This window comes from Lissotriton helveticus, chromosome 8, assembly GCF_964261635.1.
Source record: "Lissotriton helveticus chromosome 8, aLisHel1.1, whole genome shotgun sequence".
In the NCBI taxonomy this organism is placed as follows: domain Eukaryota; kingdom Metazoa; phylum Chordata; class Amphibia; order Caudata; family Salamandridae; genus Lissotriton; species Lissotriton helveticus.
Window position 1 is genome coordinate 355,763,412 of NC_136069.1, and position 18,704 is coordinate 355,782,115.

General features: G+C 46.5%; 1 protein-coding gene across 1 annotated transcript in view; it reads right to left on the reverse strand.

The window, feature by feature from the left end:
• The window catches only part of HSPH1 (heat shock protein family H (Hsp110) member 1), a 735,818-nt gene that overhangs the window by 471,910 nt on the left and 245,204 nt on the right, over positions 1-18,704 (reverse strand). The window contains exon 9 of the mRNA XM_078656001.1: positions 6,458-6,564. Within this exon, the coding sequence (XP_078512127.1) occupies positions 6,458-6,564 (107 nt within the window). The remainder of the gene's footprint in view (positions 1-6,457; positions 6,565-18,704) is intronic.

Below are 18,704 nucleotides of genomic sequence, written 5' to 3' on the forward strand. Positions count from 1 at the left end.
CAGTCTTTTTTTTAAATGCAGCCCGTTTTTTCAAGTGTTTATGTGCAGGTAGTGGCCTCTGGGACCACTGCCTGCTCTTAAAAATATTTTCTAACATACTCACAAAGGGGAAGGTGTCCCCTGGGGACCCATTTCACATTTGCGAGTGGAGTGGTTTACTACCTACATGAAGTAGATGGTAAACAGCGAGTGTTTTGCGGCCACACATGCAGTCGCAAAACAATTGTACATGGCATGGTGACTCGCTATTAGGAAGGGACGCCCATTCTTAAAAGCGGGAGTCGCTAAAGCTATTTTGCGAGCCAGTGACTCGCAAAATAGTTTTTTTACATGCCATCAGCCTTTTTTGCAATCGCAAACTTGCGGATCTCCAGACAGTTCTGCAGAGGAATTTTGGTAACAAGTGGAACTCTACCCGGTTGAGAGGTTAAGAGTGTGGCGTCTTAAAAGTGGTGGGGAGGGAAGAAAGCCTATCTCTGGCCTGCGGCACTAGAAGGAGGTTGGAAGGGGACTTACTACAAGGGAAGGCGGAAGTAACCAGCCTGCAGCGCCAAGCGGGAAGGCAGGGAGCAGAAGGCGGGGCACGGACGGCAGCACAGCGCTACATGGTGAATATATGGGACACATTGGACTGTTATACAAGGAGAGATTATCGACCATGGCTACACCAGGCAGGAGATAAATCTGGGAAACAGCTGGTGTGGCTGCATAAGCCAGAAAGACCACCTCCCCCCCCCCGGATCCTATCCGTAATTCGGGCAGACGGAACAGCGTTGGCTGAACAGACAGGCATTAACTCTCTATTTAGGGTCCACTTGGTGGGTGTATACGAGGCACCAACAGCCGACACAAGCCAAAAGGTATGGGCCTTTCTTGACTGTGTAGTGCTGCCCTAGATTACTACAGTGCAGCAGGAGGGTCTGTAGGGGGGAAATGAGGGGAACAGGAGCTCAGTGCAGACTTCTGAGTTGTTGCACCTAGTAAAATGCGGGGGTCAATGCTATCGGACATATTCCGGTTTACTGGGCCCCAAGTTACTGGAGACGCTCTTAGAGGCTAGCCGCCGAGGTACTTTGCCAGTGTGTATGTGAGAAGCGCTCATTATACTGATGCCTAAGCCGGATAAAGACAAGGGAGACCCAGGGTCTCATCAGCTACACTCCATGCTGAACGTGGATACGAAGATACTTTCCAAGATACTAGCCACAAAGCTACGACACATTGTGCCAGGATCTTAGGGCATTTCAATTGAGCCTTAAACCAAATGCCCCTACTCACCAGCATGGGCACTTACTCGATCCTGTGTTTGCCAGCTGGGAAAATATAGAAGTAACCACTCCCATCCTTATCCCTTGGTCTGATCACTTCCTGGTCCCTTTTGTAGTGAGAGTACCAGAGATGGGAATGCAGGAAAAAGCTACCTGCAAACATCAACGCAGGAAATGGAAACAGTTCGTGCGAGAGGACTTTAACAAGGCATTGACTCTGGGAGGGCCACCAGGGGGCTCAGATAGCGAAACTGCCGGCCTTAATCTAGAAAGGCGGATAGCTAATGCTCTTAATAAGGTGGCCCCGCAACTCCCTAGTAAATCGACGGGGAGGGTTCATAAATCAGCACCCTGGTTTACCTCCGCTCTACATGATGCAAGAGCTGAATGCAAGCGCTTGGAAAGGCAGTGGAGAAAGGAACTCCTATGTCAAGATAGATCAAAGTATAAGGTGGCACAGAAAAAATACTATGGTCTTATTAGACGGGCTAAAGCCACTTATTACCAGGCAAGAATTGGGACAGCAGAGAACTCGACTAAAGAGCTCTTTCAAGTCTATAAGGAGGTTTCCTCCATTTCAACCAGGGCCACCCCAACAGAAGGCTCGGTGGAGTTTTGTAACCGGGTTGCGAGCTATTTCTCGGGAAAAGTGGAGAAAATCTACTCATCCTTTTCTGGGACGGTTAGGAGGGGTTTGGAATTCGAGGAGATAGCGGATAAAGCTGTGACGGGTCAGACACTGAGCAATTTTACCATCCCTCCTGCGGAGATGCTCAGTAAAATATATCTCAGCATTAAGTCTGGCTCTCCGAGAGATCCCGCCTCACCTAAACTGTTGGGCGAGAGTATGGTGATACTTGAACCTTACATTAGGCATGTTCCGGAAGTCTCGCTTACATCACATACGGTGCCAGCGAGCTGGAAAAGAGCTGTTGTTTTACCCATCCAGAAAAAGCCTAACATCAGCCAGGACATACTGGAGAATTTCAGGCCTATCTCGCTTTTGCCATACCTAGCTAATGTAGCTGAGAAGGTGGTAAACCAACAGCTCATGACTTATATTGAAGACTCCAGTCTCCTACATCCGTCTCAATAGGGCTTTCGCGCTGGTTACCCCACGGAGACCGCACTACTGCGTGCCATGGAGTCCATCAGGAAGGGGGCCGATGCAGGACATACTATGGCCCTAATTATGCTAGATCTGAGGACCGCCTTCGACACTGTAGCCCATTACACCTTGCTACAGTGCCTGAACAAGGGCGGTGTCTCGGGCCTGGCCCTGAAATGGCTGAAGTCCTTCCTGACTGAACGCAGCTTTCAGGTTAGACAGGGAGCACACTACTCCAAGGATTTTAAACTTGAGAAGGGTGTGCCTCAGGGCTCTGCACTGAGCCCTACCCTGTTCAACCTGTACGTAACACCGCGGGCGGAAATAGCCCAGGGTTTTGGTGTGGAGGTAGTCTCCTACGCTGACGACACCCAGCTGGTGATCTCCCTGTCTCGGGCACCTGACGTGGCAGCCTCTAATTTCAGGGCATGCATGCAGGAGCTTGCCTCCTGGATGGCTAAAAACTGCCTGAAACTAAATGGCAATAAAACTGAGGTGCTTGTGGTAGGGGGTGATCCGGCGGGTTGGAGGTCGGCGTGGTGGCCTTGTAGTCTGGGCCCGACACCTATACCATGTACCCAGGCGAAAAACCTGGGGGTATGGCTCGACCCCACTCTTTCCTATGAAGTGCACACCAGGCGCGTAGTAGGGAAATGTTTTGGAGTCCTAAAAAGCCTACACAAAACAATGGATCTCCTGCCAATAGAGGAACGAAAGACGCTGGTACATGCCCTTATAACATCTCGTATGGATTATGGCAACATACTCTATCTGGGTGCCACTACTAAATGTTTTAGTAGACTGCAGGTTATGCAGAATGCTGCTGCACGACTTGTTCTCATGCAGTCAAGGAGGGCTGCCTCTAAAAGAGCCATCAACACCCTGCACTGGCTCCCAGTAAGAAAAAGAGTCATGTTTAAAGCACTTTGCACTTGCCATCGCATTACCAAGGGATCTGGTCCCGCCTACCTGAGGGATCTTGTTACTAGCTATGTACCAGGGAGGTCCTTGAGATCAAGTGGGACCGGTCTGTTAACAGTACCGAGGGTAAAGAAAGTCAGAAAGGGGGTGCAGATCGTTCCGTGTCCTGGCAGCTCAGAACTGGAATAAACTCCTGCTAAAACTCCGGATGGAGACTTCTGAAGCTAAGTTCAGAAAGGGGCATAAAACCCATTTATTCGCTAGTTAATCCGCAGCTGCCGTGTAACGCAGGCTGGGCTGCCCCCTCCTCTCTCACTACAGCGCGGGGACACGTCGAGATGGCGTAACTATGCGCTTTATAAATTTCATTATTATTATTATTATTGTGTCGAATCTGGTGGAGGATGATCAATGTGGGTTCAGGCCGGGGAAGGGTACTCATGAATCCTCAACACCTGTCCCACAAGATGCACTCGATTCAGGGGATGGAAGTGGAAGCAGCGATAGCGGCACTGGACATTGAGAAAGCGTTTGACACCATGGGATGGGAGTACCTGTGGGAGGTGCTGAGGTGTATGGGAGTGGAATCAGACTTCTTGTCTCGGACGTGCCTTCATTACGCCAAGCCAGCTGCATGAGTTTGGACGTTAAGGGTGGTGTCCAAAGTTTTCTCTATGGGGAGGGGTACAAGACAAGGATGCCCTCTGTCACCGCTCCTGGCAATGAAACCCCTAGAGGCATGCCTACGGCAGGACCTGGGTGAGTGGGGTGTTCACATCGAGACTACAGTGCATACTATTTCGATGTATGCTGATGACAGTCTCCTCTACATGTGCAGGCCAGGGGACTCGATACCAGTAATGTAGGAAGTGTTGGAGGACTTTCATATAGCATCCGGCCTGCGCATCAATTGGCACAAGGAAGTGATTTTCCTGTTTGTACGTCTGGTGGGGCATTCGGGGGTTGAGCTTCCTGAGCTAGGTCTGCCCTTGGAGATGGGGAAATTCCAGGACCTGGGTATGCAAATTGGACATGGAGCGGGACCCCAATATGACCTTGATATGGGGAGGGTGATCAATGGTTTACGAATCTCCATTCGGTTCTTGAATACACTCCTTGTAACAGCGATGGGTAGGGTGATTTTTGATGTCTGTACACGATGTAGAATTCTTTCTGTGATCTGCCGAGGGCCATGTTCATGGATCTCAATATCCTTCTGGAGTCCTTGATTTGGGTGGGCAGGAGGAGCAAGGTCAAACTAGCCAATATGAAATTGAAACCTGAACAGGGCGTACCGTGGCTCCTAGATCTGCAGTTGTATTATATGGCAGGACTCCTGCAATACCAGCATTTAGGTGCGCAGATGAAACCAATAGAGAAAAACGCCTGCTGGCAGGTTTGGTAGAGGACAGGCATCTCCCAGGCTACTGGGGTGCGGCACTGGAGTGCCAGTGTACTGTCCACACATTGTGAAACATGTGAAACAAGTCTGGGAACAGACGGTGAAATAAATATTACAAAAAGCACCATATGCTCGGCTTCTCCCGCTTTGTTGGCTGAAGCCTTTCTAACAAGTACAGTCACTGATTGATATGACCCTGTGGCTGGAGGGCGTCAGACAAACAGTGGGGGACCTGAACTTGAAAGGCAACTTAGTTACTATGAGGGAGGCGACCACCCTTTTCCAGGTAGCACCGTGACAGTTTCTGCAGTATGCCAAGCTTTCTTGCTCGGCCCGGGGGATCTGGTTGACCCTTCTGGAGGAACAGGAGGGATACCGTACACTTAGCATCATACTGGATCCAGTCATCCCATTTCCCGACTAAAAGTGGCACTCAAGGCTGATAAATACATTGAAATGGGACTTGCCCGCAATGGCTGGTCAGCAAGCCTGAAATGCCCTCTCACAGATGCCGAATTGAAGTGCGCCTATGCCCACGTGAAGTAAGGCACGCTTTAAACCCATGCATCTTTATTACCTGAGCCGATCGTACCTCACACCAAAACAGTTCATAGTATTTTCGTGGATGGTGCAGATGCATGTTCTAGATGTAATGGGTCCCCAGTCCATTTTCTCTGTATGACATGGAGCTGCCGAAAGTTGTAGATTACTCGGTTGGAGTGGTGCGGACACTCAGGGAGATCACAGGCAACAAGTTGAAAAAGCACGGTGCACCCTTTCCTGCTCGGGCTTTTACTGCTCCCAAAAACAGGAGAAAATGAGACACAGATTTGCAGTGATGGGGCTGATATTGGCCCAGAGACACATAGCCATACACTGGTTAAGTCCCACATCCCCTCCAAGGTACAAATGGTTGTTGGACCTGAGCGAGTGATCTACGGCAGAGGAATGTAGGCTGAGAAGAATGCTGACTGGTGAGATGAATGAGAACTGGAAATATGAGGCTAAATAGTGGAGTGGCTGGGGGACGTGGGTGAGATGAATGATGCCCACCAATGGCTGTTCCCTTAGTTGGCAATGACGACCCCTTAGATACGAGTGAGTACGGGAACAAAATGCGGTCTTTCCTCTCATGGGGTAGGGATTGGCATACGGAGTCAAGATGGACCTAGGAGGCCAGGCCGGACTTACTGAAAACTGTAAAGTGTAGTACTTGAAGTTGATATGTGGGTCACGGCCCCCCACCCAGTGAGGGTTGATTGGGGCATCTTAGTCGATGTGTTATTGAATATGTCACTGTACCTGAATATGCAGCAATGTTCAATTGTGTTTGATGTTTTTGTATTAACATGGAAAATTCTAATAAAAAAGTTAAAATAAATAAATAAAGCTTCATCTAAACAGCAGAATCCATGCTAGTTGAGGCGTGATCTAAATCTGAAGCTATTCCTGACATCTAAGGGGAAAAAACGAAAGAATTACATTTCAAAATACTTCTGTACAAAATATGTGTACAGTCAAAAAAGATTTCAAGTCCCTGCATTACACATTAGGTAGCATTTGGAAAGCAATGGGTTTATGATTAGGTACTTTAATGTAACATATCATTGCAAGATAAGTTTACAATTAATATGATCATTCGGCAAACTGGTAAAACTTTGTTAACTGAACAAATGGAAAACAGTAGCAGAACAGAGCCCCCAAAACAAATAAAGCAAAAACATCTCAAAATTATTTCCGAACATTTTGGTAACTTACCCTTCAGCTTCATCTGCTTCAGTTGTCCACCTCAAAGATATAGAGAATGGAACCACATCAGTGACTGAAAACTCTCTCACTTTAAATGCTGGAGAGAGAATGGCACACTGAAAGAAAAGATAACCACTGAAATCTAGCTACAAAAAAATATTTCCTGGCAAAAGCAATACATCAATTTCACATCTATTAACAGCGGGGCAAGTTTTCCACACAAAACAAGTTGAAACAAATTATTCTTATGGTGATTTGGCTAATTATAGCTTCTTAACCTTTAGAACTTAAATTGAAATGGATTACTTGGGCTATTAACCTATAGTACATTTGTAGATTTCAGCTACAGAGAGCTTTAGCTATCTGTAGTCAGATATGTTGTTTCCAAGACATAAACTATACTTAACAAGCAATCTGGGTCAGCCTCAAGCTCACAATTGGATGTTTTGTTGTCCATCTCAGCTGTCTGCTCTTGAGTAAATGTCTTCTTTCTGTATTTTTGTGTTCGTCACACCCAAGAGCATTACAAGTTCACTGTGTTCTGATAGGACTCTTTCTTTGGTACTGAATACTCCACATGAGTGCCTGTGATCCCTCCTCTCTCTTTCAGCAGTTTGTCATTTATGTTCTGGCTACTGTCCTGCTGGACATACTTGCAGTCTTCAGTAAAGGATAGGTGCTTGTCATGTAAATGCAAGTGGTGAGTCTTAAATTAAGCCTGCGGAGGACTACATGGCTTACTTTCTGTCGGGTGTTTAATGACATTGCCAGGCAACATCTGCAAATTACTGCGAGTCCTGTAGAATGTTAGCTCCTCTCCCAAGTGTAACTCTCCCCTTTGCCAGCTGCTTCACACACACACACGCACAACCACACATTCAGATACTCCACAACAGCTAGTCATAACAATCAAAGCAGAAGCAGTGCCTATGCATCTGAGATTACACACATAACATCTCTCTAGCAGCATCCTGCCATACAGCCAGAATAGTATGCTAAATGGCCCTTATGGGCACAGTAAGCCATACCTTGTCCATTGAAATAATATGTCACTCACATACCTGGAGCCTTAAAAGTGATCCCTCTCTCTCAATTTGTCCTCCTTACCTCCCCCTCCATGTTCATACACTCTTCACAAACCGCCACCCAGCCCCCCCTTGTCCATCTGCTCATCCCACTGGCCCTGGCAAAAAAATGTAAACTATTTATTTCTTTTATGAGGGGCCTGAGTGCTGCTGGGCACTCCCTTTCTTTTTCACATATCACTTGCATTTAATTTTGAATCTTCCCACATTGTAATTTACAATTCTAACATAGCGGTCCACCATGTTAGAACAGTAAATTATAAAAGGCTGCTATGCGTCATGATGCATACAAACACAAATGTCATGGTACACAAGTGGAGATGCGTCAAGATGCATGAGTTTGCATCAGAAGCCATCTTGTAATGGGTTTTCTTTAGAAGCGAACCCATAGCAAGAGCCAGCATTTGAGCCCCCTGGCCTTGATGGGTGTCTTTTTGAACTAAGACTTATTTGCTTTGCCAATTCTTGTTTCAGTTTTAGGCTATTGTAGATTCAGATACTGCGCATCACCCTATAATCTAGTGCCGGGACTCAATAAAATATCTTGTTAGCTTTTTTATTGACCAGAAACCCACTTAGGGAGCCATTTTCAGACTATATGTTACTGTCTTCATGTGAATTGAGATTATATATCTACAGTCATTAGGCTTAAGTTTTCTTTTAATATGCAAAAGGTGGATGGAAATCCTATGGTAATTTCAGTTTCTGCAGAATAAATATCTATCTCTATACCACATCTTAATAAAAAAAAGTGAAGTGTAGTCAAAATAACATTCAGTTTTCAACTCACAGTAAGAACTGCGAACAATGTGCACAGTTCTCCCAGGAAAAAACGCACTTGTGGTGTAGAGCACAAGAAGAATGCATTCAAGGGTTACGCTCAATGGCCAAAAGACGTTAACACTATAAAATGAATTGCCCCACCAGTGCTCATGAAAGCAATTTTCACAGCAACTGAGTTTTTATGTAGTAGGGCCTGCCTCTGGGATTCTAGGGACCCCTCACCCATCTCTGCACTCCAGCTCCTCTTGCCACCCAGACTGCTCCATCGAGACAGCCAACTTTCCAGATGTCTGGAAACAAGCCAAGATCATACCCCTGCTGAAGAAGTCATTTACCGACATCTACCGACAAGATAGACCTCAAGAACTTCAGACCCATCTCCCTGCCCTCCTTCCCAGCCAAGGACATCGAGAAGTCCATCAATGCCCAACTATCTAGGTTCATCTAAGTGAACCACGTCCTGGACATCTTCAAATCCGGCTTCCGAAACAACCACAGCACCGAGACTGCACTCCTCGCTGCCACCGATGACATCCGCTCCCCCTTAAGTGGGGCGAAACCGCAGCCCTCATCCTGCTGGATCTCTCGGCCGCCTTTGATACAGTCTCCCACCGCACCCCAATCACGAGACTCTACATCTCCGGCATCTGCGACAAGGCCCTGGACTGGATGCACTCCGTCACTGGCAGAGCACAGCGAGTCAGACTACCTCCGTTGCTCTCAGAACCTACAGATATCAGCTGCACAGTGCCCCACCGCTCCTCCCTGATCCCCCCCTCTTCAACGTCTACATGGCCCGCTCGCTGCCATCACCTGGAACCACAGATTCAACATAGTCTCCTATGCCAATGGCACCCAGCTGATCCTCTTCCTTACCAACGAACCTTCAACAGCAGGATGAAGGCAGCTGCCGCCTGGATGAAAGATAGTTGCCTCAAGCTCAACTCGGAGAAGACCGAAGTACTCATTTTGGGACCCACCCCCTCAGCTTGGGATGACTCCTGGTGGGAACCACCATTGGGAACCACCACCCCCCAACAGGCCACACACGTAACCTCGGCATCATACTGGACTCCTCGCTCACAATGAACTGCCAGGCCAACGCCGTATCCTCATCATGCTTCCACATGCTCCACCTACTTCGAAAGGCATTCCCCAGCGCATCCAGAAAGATGGTTATCCACGTACTCATCACCAGCAGACTCTACTACAGCAACACACTCAATGCTGGCCCGAAAAACTCCTCAGGAAACTACACAGCGTTCAAAACGCCACAGCCAGACTGGTCCTGAAAATCCCCCGCTGCAGCCACATCGCCAAACACCTTCGAGAACTACACTGGTCAACAAAAGAATCACCTTCAAGCTCCTCACACATGCCTACAAAGCACTCCATTGCAGGACCAGAATACCTGAACCGCTCCCTCTCATTCCAGGAATGCGCAAGACACCTTTGCTCCACTCAACTGGCACTTGCCACCGTCCCACGGATCCACAAGACCAGAGCTGGAGGAAGATCCTTCTCCTACCTCACTGTGAAGACCTGGACCACCCTGCTGCTCCACCTCAGGGAATCCCTGTTGCTAACCCAGTTCAGTAAGGATCTCAAGACCTGGCTCTTCGACTGAACCCCTGCGCCCAGATGGATCAGCAGCCCCTCCTGCCTCCCCTCCACCTCCCCCCAGCTCTTCGAGACCCTCATGGGTGAGTAGCAGCGCTATATAACCCTTGATTGATTGATTGATCACAGAAATTCCAACACACTGGAGACACTCTGCATGAAAAGTTGCTTACTGGAGCAGAGGGAGTCCATTTGAAGCATGACACTTTCAATAACTGTAAATCAAAGGGGGTAGTCTATTGCATCCTCTGTCCATGTCCTAAATTATATATAGGCAAAACAACTCAGGAGATCCGTCAAAGAACCACACAGCATAAATCAAGGATCAAAAGGAATGTCGAAAACGCCCCCTTGGTTAATCATTGGAAGTCTAAAAACACTTAATTGGTGATCTTAAGTGGACAGTTATTTCCAAAATTGAAGCTGACCCAAGGGGAGGGAACAGTGAGTTACGGTTGTCACAGCGTGAAGCTATGCTCATCATGAAGTTTGACACAGCGGTTAATGGTTTGAATGAAATTTCTGAGATTTTTAAAAACTAAATTCTTAGAGTCTCTGCGGTATGCTTCCCTCGTTTGACCACAAGATATGCAGGTAAAGTTAGGCTGCTATTGATAGAGGTTCACGAGATTCAAACAGATAGTGTAAGCCGGAGTTAATATCATTGCGAGCAAATTTATTTGAACCAAAGCATTTTTTGTAACTTGAGAGGTTGCCGCTCTATAGGAGGCAGGCTATCGCTCTGGGCACACAGTATATGACATAACTACTTGGGTTTCACTGCGAGATAGCTGTGGACCGACATGGGAAATTATTATATGCCCCATAATTGCCCGTTTTCCACTGAGCAAGTGGGTGTTTTCAAGCGTTTCCACCCCGCAATTTATACTGAGTCCATTGCAGTGGAAGTAGGATTAATAGGCGGCGACATAGTGAACCGCGATTCGAGAGTTCGGTTGCCTTGGCAACGTGCTCTTGGTTTAAACCACCTCTCCCAGCATGCTTGCTGTTATCGCATCTCCTCGCAGGAATTGGTACCGCGGAAGCGCTAGGACGAAGAAATACACGCCGTATTCCTGGTCAGGCATGGGCGTAGGAACTGTGGGGGACGCGGGGGACATATCCCCCCCCAGATTTTGCAGTGGGGGGGACACAGGGGACAAGGGTGGGGGGGACGAGGGGTCAAACAAATTTCCCCTCTACCTCCTGAGAGGGAGATTGGCAGGCCATTAGCGCGCGAAAAAAAGTGCGAGAGGTGCTGTGTGTCCTAATGGCCCTGCACTTGACCTGGCGCCTCTCCAGTTACCTGTCTGTGAGCCGCCAATGATCCGATAGTCACAGCATAAGGTGACGTCAGTGGCCACTCGCCCCCCTGCCTCTGCCCTTTTGAACTCTTTGTGTGGCGCAGCACCCCTGAGGCTCCAGGAATTATTTAGTTCTCACCTCAGCTGCCTGTAGCCAGTGCTCTGGTTGATTTGCTGGCTGACCTGACCTCGTCGTCTGACTCCTCGCCCCGTGTCTGTTGCCGGCTTGAAGACTGAAGGGCTGCAGGCAGCAGCACGCTCTGACGCTCGGTTAACTTGTAAGTAGGGGCAAGGGCTGTTACACTGCATTGCCAGGGGCGCCTGGTGACATTTGAAAGTGGTGGGGGTGTGGGGTTTACAAGTTGTGACTGAGTGGAGTCTGGAGTGCAGCATGAGCCTCGGCTCAGCAGCCTCGCCCTCACCTCTGCTGCCAGTGCTGCTTTTTAATTTTTTTTATTTATAGTGCGTGAAAGCCCTCTCCTCGTCGCATTTTGTTTAAATTGTGCCCACGTATGTTCTGTCTTAATTCCGCACTTTGAATAACTCCCGATAACAAAGGGCCCTTTCACGCCGTGTTCCTGTAATTATTAGATTGGAATTGTGTAAATGTCACAGCGGACTAGTGTTTGCAGGCCTGTCTCTAAATTCGGCTATTCACGGGCATTGTGGCTCAATATGCTTGCTTAAATGTGATACTTTTCTAATTATCTGAATAAGGCTTACAAAGTAGATTTAGTTTTATGAGCACGGACGTGAGAAATCTAACCTCATAAGGACGTGGGGAATTAATCAGACGGCCGATTACAAGGCTTTCAAGGGGCGAATGAAATATCTGCGAGGTAGGAAGATGGGAAAAGATTTTGGAGATTGTTGTGCGAAATTGGACATTCATGTGTTTTTAACGCATAGGCTGGGGTTGCTAGCGCTACCTTCTGTTCTGTCATTCTTGGCACTGTCCATTTGTGAGCAGCGTCCCGCACTGTTGTTCTTGGCATGCAGTCAGTGCAGTGAGTGTATACATCGCGGCCCCAGGTCACCTCACACAGCCGCAGCTCCGCACACACCTTTGGTTCTCTGGGCACACCAGGTGCAGGTCTCTTCTCGGGCCCGGCGCGGCGCAGCCCAGCCGCAGATTGGACACCTATATAATGCTCTGTGTTGACGTGCTGTAGTGTTCTTTAAGAACTCTGAGAAAGCCTTTTGGAAATGTTCAAGACTTTCTTCCTTAAACTACTGTGATAGTTAAGACTGTCAATGTTTTCAGTTTCACTAGATTCGCACTGACACATCTGACATTAGGTCAAAAGTTTTTTTTTAATATTCATTTAGGGGATGGTGCTAGACATTGCTGTATTACATTGTGTATTGAGATTTGTTAGTGTGTGAAATGATATGTGATCACCTTATGCCTACACTGTAATTTTCATAGTGTATTTTCATTTAAAAGGCAGGGGCGGCTGGTGACATTTGAAAGTGGTGCGGCGTAAATACTGCACTGTGACGAGCGCGCACAGCGAGCGAGGCCCAACCACCTATGGGGGATTCGGGGGTTCTCCCACGAGAACATTTTGAAAAAAGAGTGGGCAAATGGTGCATTCTTAAGCACATTTGAGAAAGAGGTATCTTGGCCAATACATCTCTGGGAGTAGCCAGACAAGTCTCTTTGCACTTGCACAGATACATCTCTCTCCCTGCATTCGTATAGGCACAGTCACCCTGCACTCATAGACCCATTACTCACCCTTCCCTGACACATCACTAAGCCAGCATTCACCCATCCACATCACTCACTCTGGACTCACACAGGCACACTGCTCAACCTGCACTCACACAGACATCACTCACCCTGGACTCACACAGGCACACTGCTCACCCTGTGCTTACACAGACATCACCAACCCTGCTCTGTCACAGACATCACTCACCCTGGACTCACACAGGCACACTGCTCACCCTATACTCACACAGACATCACTCACCCTGGACTCACACAGGCACACTGCTCACCCTGCACTTACACAGACATCACCAACCCTGCACTGTCACAGACATCACTCACCCTGGACTCACACAGGCACACTGCTCACCCTGCTCTTACACAGACATCACCAACCCTGCACTGTCACAGACATCACTCACCCTGGACTCACACAGGCACACTGCTGACCCTGCGCTCACACAGGCATCACTCACCCAGGACTCACACAGGCACACTGCTCACCCTGCGCTTACACAAACATCACCAACCCTGCACTGTCACAGACATCACTCACCCTGGACTCACACAGGCACACTGCTCACCCTGCGCTCACACAGACATCACCGACCATGCACTGTCACAGACATCACTCACACAGGCACACTGCTGACCCTGCGCTCACACAGACCTCACTCAACCAGGACTCACACAGGCACACTGCTCACCCTATACTCACACAGACATCACTCACCCTGGACTCACACAGGCACACTGCTCACCCTGCGCTCACACAGACATCACCGACCCTGCACTGTCACAGACATCACTCACATAGGCACACTGCTGACCCTGCGCTCACACAGACATCACTCACCCAGGCACACAGCTCACCCTATACTCACACAGACATCACTCACCCTGGACTCACACAGGCACACTGCTCACCCTGCACTCACACAGACATCACTCACCCTTCAATACACTGCACTCAATAGGTTTCATGTCTTTCAGCCTGTCTAGGCCCGACATTGCCTGGTGACAGACTCCAGTACGTAACACCACGTCAGCTGGGGCCTCTGAGCAGCTGGGGTGCTCAGCACAGACCCAAGAATGCAAGCAGCCCCCCACAGATACTGGTGTTATTGTAGGCTGTTCGTCACTGCAACACCCTACACTGCAAAGGAAAGTGGGCCCGTGCTGGCATTCAGCCACTTTTTCCTGTTCCTTGGTATCTGGCCTTTTTCTTGAGCTCATCACTTTAGTCCCTTTGCCCACCCTTGTGTTGTATCCAAAAGCCTCAAAGGTGAAGCCCAGCCATGTGGGTTGGTGCTGCTGTGAACTAAATGTATTGGCATGCAGCTTAGACAACAGTGAAACTTGCCATTCCGTACTTAATTGGTCTTATTTCACAGGCATGACAGGACAGTGACTTCGTCCGGGAAGGGGGGGGGGGGGCGAATTACTACTACTAAAACAGCAATGAAATCAGCTGACATGAAAAAATAGATTGGATATGTTCTGTGACATACATTACATGTGTTTTTATAATACATGTGAAAAACACATGACTTTAGTTTTGGTCAAAATTCTTAATTTAGGGGAACAAATAATAATTTAAGGAATAAGTTACTTTCAGTGAATTTTGGCATTTTTACACATACCTCCAGTCTCAGCAAAGATTTTGCCTCGTTAGTACCAGTGTAACATACAAATGCAGCTATGAGAAAGGTGACCAGTCAACCTTTGCAAAGGGCCATCCACTTTGCAGCAACATAAGTCACATTTTATCAGTAATTTTTGATCCCGGTGAGCTACAAACCATTTTTTAGTTAAAATTGTCAGATTATTCAGCAGATGATGAATTATGGGGCAAATATGGTACAACTATAATTATGTGCAAAACATTTGCAAACGAGGATATTTTGCTATTCATATTTGAACTGCGGAAAAGAGAAAAGTACTGATGACAGAAACTGCTTGGCTCAGAGACAAATGGCGTGTGATTCCACTTTTAAGCGTATGTGGGACATTCAGTGATTGGAAACATATCCCACTTTGTGAATGTACTTTAATGTCAATAACTCATATTAAACCTTAAATAAGCATGTGCGGCTATTGGTTGAATTAGATAGCGTAGTAGTTTGTAACTGGTCAGTGAAATGCCAAACAAGTACTAAAAATAGGGAAGTTTTGCTCTTTCTGGCCACACCTCTGCAGGGGTCACACCTATCGTACAAACAATGAACATAGTATTTGCACAATTTTTTATTTGATTTTTAAGTCTGGGAACTGGCAATTTGGTACTCACTCCTTTACATATTTTGGGAGCAAGGGCAGGCTATGGCAGAGTACTGGTGCAATAAAGGCTAGAGGTTCCATGCACCATGTTTGAGTCTTCGTGCATCTCACACACACTCACACTCTCTCATAGTTCTGTGTTTCACAATTCTCTATTGCTCTCAAAACTATGTGGATTTTTACACCTAATGGTATCTTGGCTCAGGATACTGCTAGTGAAGATTTTGTCTCAAGTCCCTCAGTTTCATTTCTTTGTACTTGTCACCATTTAGCAACTGAGCAGGATCATCTTAGTACCGAATCTGAGTAGCCAGCACCTCTTCCAAGTCCACAGACTGAGCTCCGGCTCACCTGAACCATTGTCTGATGGTAAGTCTCCAGAGTCCCAGGGCAAAAGGAAACGCAGCACTATCAGCCGTCGGAATCCAGTAGTCAGTCCAACCAGCAACTTACTGCCAGTGAGTGGATCAAGAAAATCGCAAAAGAGGGCTACGGCTGCCACTACTACTGCTAATAAGTAAGTGCACTATAGTATTGTCTAGCGGAAAAAAATAATGATTTCTTGGCCAATCTGTTTGGATACTTTTTGTCAGATTGTGGTAAAGCACTCCCTTTCTCAGCATCACATTATTTGTGCATTTTTTCTTTCTATGCTATGTTCTGAACAATTCTGTAGTACAGTACTTGTATTACTCAGACCAAAAGCCTCACGATGTATTATGATTTTCCCCAACAGGTTATTTTTGCTACAAGTACAACAATACTTCGCTTCTGAAAATCTGCTTGACCACATTGCCTCTCATCTACAGCTAAAAGAGATTTTTCAGGTAGGTTCCTTTGCCACCATAAAACATATACTGCAGTGTCTTGTGTATTGCTGAAACACTTTAGTCAGGTAAGATGCTGACTAGAATGCTCTTCTTGCTGTGGAAACCTAAAGGTGTTATAAAACAACTGTGAAGCCTTTGCATATGCGTCATTTCCCCTCACCGTTGCACTACATTGGAAGAGAATCCTTATACTGGAGGCAGGTTTTGCCCCTAACACTCCCTGTGTTGATTACATGGGAGAGTGCACACAAAAGATTGTTTGCAACTTTTAAACTGCAGGTAAATATTCTGTATGTCCCCAAATTGCAACTGCTACAAACCTTTTTGTTCCTTTTTTCTTAGAATGGATATCCGGAAATTCTTTGCCAAGAAACAGCCCAGTGAAGTGAACCTATATTCAGACAACTCAGAAATTAACTCGATTCATAGTGATGATATGTCAGAACTGCAGCCTACATTTCAATATGGAGTTGGGGCCACAAATTTAGAAATATCAAGTAATTGCACACCACTCCCAGGAACATTTTGTGGAGTTGTCACCGCCTCAGACGAATCAAGCAACAGTTCTTATGCATCAACAACTAGTCTTCAGGATACAGAGGAAACACTTGTAAGCACAGTGGCACCAAACCAACCGCACGAGAACACATTGCCAGTTCAAATCATTGTAACACAGTCACAAATGAAGAAAAAACGCATTCTACATTTTCAAGGAAGATGGTTCCAGGATTTCCCCGGGCTTCATTACAGCAGTAGAGTGGCAGGAGTACTATGCTTTCACTGTGCAAAGGCTAAGTCACTGAAATTGACTGAGCTTTCCAAGAACACAGAGGAGGCATTTTGCAGCACCGGTTACAACAACTGGAAGAAGGCAATAGAACGATTCAAAAAGCACCAGACCAGTTATGCTCATTCATATGCTGTGAGTCAACTAGTACAGTATAGAGGAGGCCAGTCAATCAATCAACAGTTATCACAGCAAGTCCAACAACAACAGAAAGAAGCCTGGCATTGTCTTAACAAAATCATTCATACCATAGCTCTTCTGGCAAAACAAGGCCTTGCACTACGAGGTCATGATTACAGCAATGGGAATTTACGTCAATTTCTTAGTGCACGAGCAGAGGATGTACCTTCTTTGAAACAGTGGATTACTACAAATCGAGCAGAATATCTCAGCCCAGACATCCAAAATTAAGTTCTTCAATTATTGTCCCATGCAATTTTGCATCAAATCCATAAAAATATTGGTGACAATCCATACGCAGTAATTGTTGATGGCACACAGGATATATCTGGTCAGGAACAAGAAAGCTTTTGTATTCGTTACATTGACCAAGATCTGTATCCTCTTGAGGATTTTATTGGACTGCATCAGGCTGATAATACCACTGGTACTGCAATTGCTACAATTGTCAAAGATGTTTTATGCCGTCATGGTCTTTCTCTGTCAAAGTTGAGAGCACAAACATATGATGGTGCAGCAAATATGGCAGGGAAATACCATGGTGCACAAGCATTAATACGCCAAGAACAACCACTTGCTCTTTATGTCCATTGTGGAGCACATTGTACAAATCTGGTGATGCAGGCTGCAGCACATAAATGTTCCATACGGGAAGATGCACTACTTTATGTCCACGAACTTGGTAATCTGTTTGGGCAATCTATGACATGCCGTACAATATTCTCAGACCTCATCCAACACAGCGTAGAAGGCCCTGCAAATGTGTTAAAAATAAAGCCTCTTTGTCCAACACGCTGGACGGTCTGTGTAAAAGCTGTAAAAAAAGTCATGGATAGTTATGAACCTATTCTGGAAACCCTAGAACACTTATCAACAGCCAAGTCCAGTGGCGATGTGTCTGCTCGTGCTCGTGGTATGCTGGCACAGTTTCAGAGAGGAACAAATGTCCTAGGTCTTCAGATTGCTCTCCAAGTACTTCAGCTTCTGGAATGTTTGAATATTGCCTTGCAAGGACGCCAGCAAACAATATCAGGGCTACTAGCTGCTGTTAATGTAACAAAAAATGCAATACTAAAGCTCCGTAGTGAAGAGTCGTTTGACAGTCTGCTTGATGCCAATAACCACATGATTGCTAAGTACCAACTTAATGCCATTGAAGTGCCACGACTGCGCCGAATCCCTAAACGGATAGATGATGGAGCAGCAGAAACGTTTCATCCTGCAACCGTTAGGGACTAATATCGCCCTCAGTATTTTGAACTTTTAGATACTGTTTCTCTTCATCTCACTCAGCGTTTTGACCAGGAAGGCATCCAAACATATGAAAAACTTGAACAAGTGCTTTTAACAGGTAATGGCATTGACTCTCTTGATCAGTACAAAGAAACAGAACCTTTGCTGCTCTCTGCTCAATTGACTATGTTATTAAGTATGTTCAAGTACTCTTCAGTCCCAGAACTGGCAGACATTCTCAGAAAAATGCTTCCAGGAGAGAGAGCTTTCTTTTCACAGGTTGAAAAGCTATTACAGATTCTTTTAGTTATACCAGTATCATCTTGTGAGGCTGAGAGAAGTTTCAGTGGTCTCCGCCGATTGAAAAATTGGTTAAGATCAACTATGTCTCAAAAAAGACTGAATCATGTTGCCATATGCAAATATACATAAAGAGA